General features: G+C 52.2%; 2 protein-coding genes across 11 annotated transcripts in view; one reads left to right on the top strand and one right to left on the bottom strand.

Annotated features, from left to right (window-relative positions):
• Nucleotides 1-49: 49 nt before the first annotated feature.
• Nucleotides 50-6026, bottom strand: NABP2 (nucleic acid binding protein 2). 4 transcript variants are annotated; one of them, XM_036077481.2, is made up of 7 exons: nucleotides 5900-6026; nucleotides 4071-4172; nucleotides 3581-3719; nucleotides 3388-3459; nucleotides 3132-3213; nucleotides 2974-3037; nucleotides 50-585 (listed from the first exon to the last, which is right to left on the bottom strand). In XM_036077481.2, the coding sequence occupies exons 2-7, from the start codon at nucleotides 4147-4149 to the stop codon at nucleotides 386-388; spliced, it is 636 nt and encodes a 211-aa protein (XP_035933374.1). In that variant the 5' UTR covers nucleotides 4150-4172; nucleotides 5900-6026; the 3' UTR covers nucleotides 50-385. The 4 variants fall into 4 exon arrangements, with proteins under 4 accessions (XP_035933374.1, XP_035933373.1, XP_035933372.1 ...); XM_036077480.2 differs by lacking the exon at nucleotides 5900-6026 and adding an exon at nucleotides 5547-5826; XM_036077479.2 differs by lacking the exon at nucleotides 5900-6026 and adding an exon at nucleotides 4566-4669.
• Nucleotides 5918-7664, top strand: part of RNF41 (ring finger protein 41) — a 29277-nt gene continuing 27530 nt past the window's right edge. For 3 of the 7 annotated variants that reach the window (XM_036077468.2, XM_036077465.2, XM_078076124.1), the window contains exon 1: nucleotides 6257-6440. The gene's annotated coding sequence lies outside the window, so the exon portion shown is untranslated. Of the gene's footprint in view, nucleotides 5939-6256; nucleotides 6441-6467; nucleotides 6609-7664 lie in introns of those variants that run through there. The other 4 variants (XM_036077470.2, XM_036077467.2, XM_036077466.2 and 1 more) reach the window with 4 other exon arrangements.

Raw genomic sequence — 7664 nt, 5'->3', positions numbered from 1 at the left:
CCCACTGCTAACCTCTTCATTTTCCCACAAAAAGCAAAGGAGTCCAGTACAGAGTGGTAACGTTTATTAGGAAGGAGGGATTCAATTTGACTTCCACATCACACACACCAGAAACAGACTGTGACTGTCGTTTCTAAGAGGAAGGAGGCTGGGCAGAGAGCCTTGAATCCCAGGGGATAGGCAGCTTCAGCTGGGCAAGGCAGGGAGTACGGGCTTAGGGTGGATAAGGCCACTGTTCACCACCCCTCCAGTGAAATTTAGTGGCTAAAATACTACTAGCTACCCACCCCCAGCCCCCCAAAAGCCAGCAGCCTAGTAGAAGGCTGTGTGCTCTAGGAGACGCTGGGGCTATGGTGGGTGGCAGGAAGGGAGGAAGGACGTCTTGCTATCTCTTGCTGTTCCTCCGGGTTTCCTTGCCGTTACTGACAGGGTTGCTGGACGGGCCCGGAGGGCCGGCAGGTGTGTGGTTGGGCTGGCTTCGGGTAATTCGGGTGCTGGGGGGATGCGAGGGTGCGTGAGGGGGGTGCGGGCCACCACCAGGGCCTGGTGGGGCACTCAGTCCATTCCCGTTCTGGTTCTCAGAGGCTAGCAGTGGGAGAAGGGGAAGAAACACAGGAATTAGAGAACTAAGGTAGGAGAGAGGTCCAGCCCCAAGGCCTCCCTCCCGCTCCCAGAGAGGAGCACAGTCTCCATCAAGCATAGCTGCACGTTCCTGCCAACTGGACCAATTGCGAGGAGTGGAGGTTGTATGCACGGAGCCCCAGAGAAGCCTCGAGTAATCATTTGGGAAGTTGCTACATGAGCCCTAGTGTGGTATTTTTCTCTTTTATTCAGCTTTGTATCAGGGAGGTCAGACCTAGAATTTGCTGTTTAGTTCTACTCAAGGACCTCTGACAAAATGCCCCTTTATCAAAAGTCTCTGTAAAACTGGAGAAGCATGGGTAGGGGAAGGGCCCGAAATTTCTGTGTTAAAATGTAAGAAGGATCTTTAAAAAAAAAGGGTGGTGGGTATCACAATGATACACACATGTTCATTTTGGAAAATCTAGGTAAGAGTGAGCAAAACAATGATTACTCACACCCCCCAAATAATAAGTAACATTTTTGTGGGTAGCTTACATGTTTGATGGGAGCCAGGTGTGTGAGATGATCTCCCCGAGCGCCCACAACAGCGCACATGACTAACCTTGCCGCTCCCAGTGTTACCGTATGTAGGACTATCTCCTTCATAGACTACTGGCTCCTAAAGGCAGGTGCTGCGTCTTATTCCTTGGCAATCCTCCTCTAGACATCCTTTTTTTTTTTTTTTAAAGATTTTATTTATTTATTTGAGAGAGAGAGAATGAGAGACAGAGAGCATGAGAGGGAGGAGGGTCAGAGGGAGAAGCAGACTCCCTGCCGAGCAGGGAGCCCGATGCGGGACTCGATCCCGGGACTCCAGGATCATGACCTGAGCCGAAGGCAGTCGCTTAACCAACTGAGCCACCCAGGCGCCCTCTCCTCTAGACATCCTTGCTAAGTGAAGATAGAGGCCTGCCTCTCATATGCAGAGGGCACTATGAACCCTACATGCGCTAGGAGTCATAGGCTAGTGGTTCTCCAACCACATCCCTGCTTAAACCCGGCTGCTCCAGACTAAGACACCTGTAGCCAAGAGGGAAAAATAATGCCTTTTCCTCAATTCACAGAAAATGTTAGGAGAGTATATAGAAAGTTAAGTTTTCATGCCATCCATGTTTTTTGTTATGCCTTTGTACCTGTCAGATAACCAAGTGAATAAACATCTGGCAGATGAATACGAGGGGCCAACAGGCTTATGTGTACCTTATTTAAAATGCTTTTTACAAATTATAGAGTTATGGAGACCTGAAAATATGTCATATTTTCCATTGAAAACATGGATGTTGGGACACCTGGGTGGCTCAGTCGGTTAAGTGTCTGCCTTCAGCTCAGGTCATGATCCCGGGGTCCTGGGATCGAGTCCCACATCAGGCTCCTTGCTCAGCGGGGAGCCTGCTTCTCCCTCTGCCTGCTGCTCCCCCTGCTTGTGCTTTCTCCCCCTGCCCCCGATAAATAAATAAATAAAATCTTAAATTAAAAGAAAAGAAAAGAAAAGAAAACGTGGATGCTGATTTTTGTGGTGGAATTAAATGTTATTTCATGATGTGTCCAAAAAGCCCCATGACCCTGGTGGTTCTGACACAAACAATTCTGAAAACCATGGCAACTGGGGGTGTAGACACAGACTGAGGAAGGGCAGAAGCAGCCCGGAGCCCAGTAACACAGGGAGAAATCTAAGGCACGGATCAGAGGCAAGAGACAGCCAAATCCCAGGGAGTACTAGGGTCAGCTGGGAGAGGACCCAAAAGGAAAAAAAGAGCAGTAAAAACCCAGTTCCTAAGGAAAAGCGAGCGGATGAAGGAGATGATGTTGGTGAGTGATTCTAATCAAAAGCAAGAGATCAAAAAGCAGGGGCTTGAAGTATAGGAGATGAAAGAATCATAATCCTGAGGTCCAAGGCGTAGAAGAAGGGTCTTTAGTTTCAAGAAGAGTGATGACCCTAAAAGGGAACTACTTGGTGCTCTAAAGCTATACCGTGTGGACTCCATGTTAAGTCCTATACATCCATATCAGAACCGTGGAATGAACTGAAAGGGCAAGGGGAAAAGGGCAAGGACCCTCCAAAGCAGCAGGGAGAAACAAGCTGGAAGGAAGGAGTGCAATCTTTGCAGAGAGACTGTTCTCATTTGTGTCCTTGAGTGGTAGTGACACAAGAATACCAGAACTCTATCAGTGATAGAAACAGGTCCCTAAATCTTTTCCCCACAAGGACTTGCAAAAGAACTGGGAGAAGAACTGGGTGGATGGGGATACACTGAGGGAAGAGAAATTGGGATGAAGGCAATGCATCTTTCCAAGCTGGAGAGAGAAGGGGAGCTAGGAGAACCAGCGGCTGGAAGGGAACAGGTGTACCTGGAGAAACGGCAGGAGGTCCGGTGGTAGGCTGGGGAGCCGTAGGGCTGCTGTCGTTCTGCAACTGAAGGCACAAATTAAATACTCAGACTTTGCTTTCCACCATGCTTCTTGGCCTGACCTGCCCTCCTTCCCTACATCGAGGCCATGGGACTCACCGTCTTGTTGGGTGTCTGCTGGGCACTGTACTCTGGGTTTGGCTCACTGAAGTTAGGAACCTCGGAATAAACCATACAGAATCTGCAAGGGGAGAAATTGGCTAAAGCCTCAGACCCAGTCTCTGGGCCACTGCTGGAGGCCTCAGAAAGGTCCAGATACAAGACACAGACTGTGCACCCTTCTGCTGCCTCATTGCAAACCTTAAACTTACCCCCTTGGCCTGGTGCTTCTACATCCCCACCCCAAGACACTTACTCTCCAATCTTCTGAAGATCACCCCCACGTCCAGTGTACAGTGTCAGACAACCTTTGAACACCGAAGCGTACCTGTGGGGGCACAAAAAAGTAAGACTCAGAATACTCAGAAGAGTCACAGGGGCTGTTAACTCTTAACTCTACCCCCTTGGCGGTTACTGCCCTTGGATAACCAGGAGTAACCAGGAAGTACCCTTTGGTGAGCCGAATAATGTCTCCAGGCTGGATCAGGTTGCCCACGTCGTCCCAGACAGAGATATTGATGCTGCCTGTTTTGTCTGCCACTTTGCAGGTCCGAACCTCGTGCCCGTCTTTTGTCTTGGTCACTCGGCCTGGAGAGAACAGATAAATGTTGGGGCGGGTGGGAGGAAGAAATGGTCAGAGGGATGAGATCTAGACACTGGTGGGGCGAGGGGGAATGGAGGGACAGCACCATGGAGAGGGCCCTGAGTGGAAAGAGGCCCAAGTGGCCCTGGAGGCTTGGATCTGGTGAGTTCCATCTACCCTACACTCGACTACAACTCTCCAGGCCAGGGTCTAGGAGAGATTGGGTGTGAGCAGTTTCTTGGGGTGCGCCCTGACACCCCTGTAGCTAGTTAAGTGCGGAGGTGGTGTTCTCCCCCTCCGACCCCCCCCCAACCGGGAGAAGCCGCGCAGGGGGCCCACCATCCCAGAATAGCCACCTGTCTCCAGCACAATGAAGATGAGGTTCAGATTCTTGAGCCCGGGCTTGATATCCTTCACGAAGGTCTCCGTCGTCATGCTGCCCGAGCCTCGGCACTACACTAGAAGGGGGAAAAGGGAATGAAGGCTCAAGGCTTGGAGTCTTCGCCCCCATACTCCACTTCCCAAGGCCTACCTACCACTCTAGGCTGGGGTCAGGCAGCCGCAAATCCTCTAATTCTTCTAAAAGGTAGGAAACGAACTTCCCCAGGAGCCTCCAACTTCAAGATCAGAATTTGAGGGTCTCTGGATAGGCTGCTTCGGGGCTGAAAGGCCCCGTCCCGGGATGCTCTTTCAATCTCAAGCCCAGAAGTCGGGGAGCTGACGGAGACGGGGGTAGGGAAACTGGTGCAGATCCAAGGAATGGAATCTTACTCGCCAAACCTTCCCGAACCCTCATCCGGACAACCCAGGACTCGGTCCATCCCCTCCCCCACCCACAGCCCACCACCCACCCAGCCAGCGGGCCGGACAGCGCACGCCGCAGAGCCGCCCGCAGGGGGAGCCACAGGCCCCGCCGCCGCCGGATGCGCCCGGTGGAACGCGGGAGTGCGGACATTCCCGGAAGTTTCCGGTTGGCCTCCTCCGACCAATCAGCACTGTCCCGACGCGCCCCGCCGCCGGCCCCGACTCAGCCAATCGGGACCCAAGATTCACGCGCCGCGAAAGGGGCGGATTTTAAGTATTAAAGGAGCCCCGCAGATGGTTGGCGCTGCGAGAAAGATTGACCACCAGGGGGCGCCTCGGGCCCAATTTTCCTTACTTGACTGGGAGACTACAGCTAGGCTCCAAGATTTCATTTCTAAGACGTGACCCTGGAAAAAGGGCCAGGGGTTTTGGAAGACGGTGGACAAAAGTCTGAAACACGCTCAGCACTTCACTTATTTTCTCGACAATTCTTAAATATGTAATTCCCTTTTGCAGACAAGAAAACGTAAGTTATATAAAAAGCAGTGCTTAGCACGCAGTAGGCACAGTTTCTTCTTTTCTCATTGTATAACCCTTATCTTTATTCCTGATTTGGGGTCCTCATCTTTAATGCACTACCCAGCTTCGTCAGGGTTTTGGAAAAAGTAGCCTTCACACCAGAGGCCGACCCACCCTTTTTGGAAGAATGGAACCAGGACACAGAGGACAGCATTTGCATTAGTCCCTTTCAGAGTATGAAAGGCACCTCTTCCTAATGCACTTATCTCCCTAGATCCCAGGGTCTCCCCCGCCCCCAGAGGATTTAACAGAGGAGGCCCGAACCTTTAGTTCCCCTGGGGACTTGTTAGGAACTCAACAAAAGTTTCTATCTCTGTAATGTGTATAAACCAGTTACATATATACAAACCACAACCATTTGTTTAGCGAATAGCCATAACAAATACTATTTAATATCAGATTAGCCTAACAGGTCATGTAGTAATGTCTTGGCTTGATTATTTCCTTACCTTCCGGAGCCCTTTAGGCTCCGCCTTGACCTTCCTCGGATCCCAGGTTCTCTCCCGCCCACACCCCCAATTACGGTGTTATATCCTAAGGAAATCAAAGCATAACGTAGGAAGAGGGACATCTTATCTCCCCTCCCCTTAGATGTTTCAGGGAACTCTAGGAGTGTCCGGAGAGCCAACGTAGATACAGCAGGAGTGCCGCTGGGAGAGAGGCGGGCAATCCGTTGGGCACCCTAGATCAAAGCTTTGCGGCTACACACTCCCCCATTCTCCACCCAGTGGTCGCCCTGTAGACTACAGTATCCACTCCCGTGACTATGAGTCATAGGGTCGGGAGGCTCCGGGATGCTGACCACCGCTCTGGAAACAGGAGATGGCAGGTCACACTGCAGGTCAGCCTCCTCGCAATGATCTCGCACCTCGCCGCATCAACCTTAGGAGTCGGGACTCGTACGCTCCTGCAAAGCGAAGTCTAGCCCTCCCGGGAGGCGGCCTCGGGCTCCGCCCCCTACATTCACGCTGGGAAGAACATAGAGTTCTCCCTCCCAAATGGCTATATGGTCCTAGTTGGGATCACAAAGATTTCCGGTGTAGAGAGGAAGCCCGGGTAATCGTCCCCCCTCCTCGTTGGTCGCTCTTGGCTTCTAATCTAGATCCGAGTTAAACAAAGAGGCGGAGTTTGGTGACGAACTTCCGCCGGGTTGCGTAGCAGCGGTGGGCGGGGCAAGGGACCCGTCTCACAAGGCGACGAGTGGTTGGAACCTTCCCTCGCCTTCCCCTTCCCCTTCCCCTCCCAGGATAGGCTGGGACCCGGCACCGGAGCTATCCCGTGGCCGCTGCGGCCTCAGCTCCAGCCGGGCCGGGGTACGGAGAGTCCAGACCGCTTCCAGGGCGGTGCGTACTGCGCCTGCGCCGACTCCCACCTTAAAAAGGGTGTGGGACGGGAGGGCCGATGTCCCACGGGGACTGGGGCGGGGGTTCAAGATATTGGAGGTCAGGAGAAGGGATAGGAGTAAAGATGAAAAATGGAGGAAGGGAGCAGGAATAGGGAGGAGTCCGGAGGTGAGAAAGGGGCGCTGGAGGGTGGGTTGTTGGGGAGGTGCATTGGAGTAGTGGAGTCTTAAGTGCGGGAGGGGGTCTGGGCTGACTGGAGGACAGGGAGGAGGGGACCTGGGGCTACAACGTGGTGTTTAAATGGGCAGTGACGACGGGCCGGGAGGGGAGGGAGGGAACGTTCTGGGGGCTAGCCTGGGCAGGGGCGGCGGAATCTGAACCCCCGCCCTCGAAGCGCCATAGCTTGGCTCCTCTCCCGTGCCTTGTCTTTGGCAGCCTTGTCTTCCTCCTCCATTCCTTTCCCCCCTCCCTCTCTCACCCCTCCTTGAAGGAATCTCACATTCCTTACATCCCTTCCTTGGCGTTGCAGCCGGGCCCTTTCGCAGGCTTCACACACCGGAAAGCCTTCCCCAACCCAGAACTCTGCGAAATTGGGTAATGGGGAGGAGGGGGCTGGAGAAGGAGCAGAAAGCTGAGAGAGGTGAGAGTGTTTTGCCCGGGGGACTGACAGACATCTTCCCCATTCAGAAACTGACTTCATTCTCCGTAATAGCATCTGTGGCTGTTGAAGGAGCCACTGTTCATGGGGACAGGGCTGTGATAGTGATAGTTTAACCACTTCCTAAACAGGTGGTTTTAGAGTCTGACAATAGGGCAAGAAGCTGATAGGGTTGCTGGTTGGTAGTTTTCCCCCAGATGGGAATGGGGTAGACTAGTGGTAGGCAATCTGAGTGACGTGATGATATTACTACTCTGTGTGTCCACCTGACTGTGTCTGGGCCTGGTTCCTGGTAATCGAAAAGCTCCTTTCAAGCATTTCCTCACTAGCCTTCAGTACTCTAAATTTATTTTGCATTTTATTACTACAAATATCTTACCTGAAACATAGCTGTATTCAGTATGTTTTCACATTTATTATGTTTTTGACTTTCCAGGACAACATATAAGGTAGATAAAGGCAGGTATCTTCCCTACTTGTCAGGTGAAGACATTGAAAACTGCAGAAGAGATACGTGGCTTGTTTAAAGTCCTACAGTTGGCAGAGCTGGGACCAGAACCCAAGTC

Source organism: Halichoerus grypus, chromosome 6 (assembly GCF_964656455.1).
Source record: "Halichoerus grypus chromosome 6, mHalGry1.hap1.1, whole genome shotgun sequence".
Classification (NCBI taxonomy): domain Eukaryota; kingdom Metazoa; phylum Chordata; class Mammalia; order Carnivora; family Phocidae; genus Halichoerus; species Halichoerus grypus.
This window is presented reverse-complemented; position numbering and strand designations above follow the sequence as displayed.

Excerpts from the sequence above, each read along its gene's own strand:
- NABP2 (XM_036077481.2), bottom strand. The coding sequence starts at position 4,149 with ATGACGACGGAGACCTTCGTGAAGGATATCAAGCCCGGGCTCAAGAAT. Across the intron at positions 3,214-3,387 it reads GATCTTCAGAAGATTGGAGA|ATTCTGTATGGTTTATTCCG; the intron begins GTAAGTGTCTTG and ends CTCCCCTTGCAG. Across the intron at positions 3,038-3,131 it reads AGCAGACACCCAACAAGACG|TTGCAGAACGACAGCAGCCC; the intron begins GTGAGTCCCATG and ends TTGTGCCTTCAG.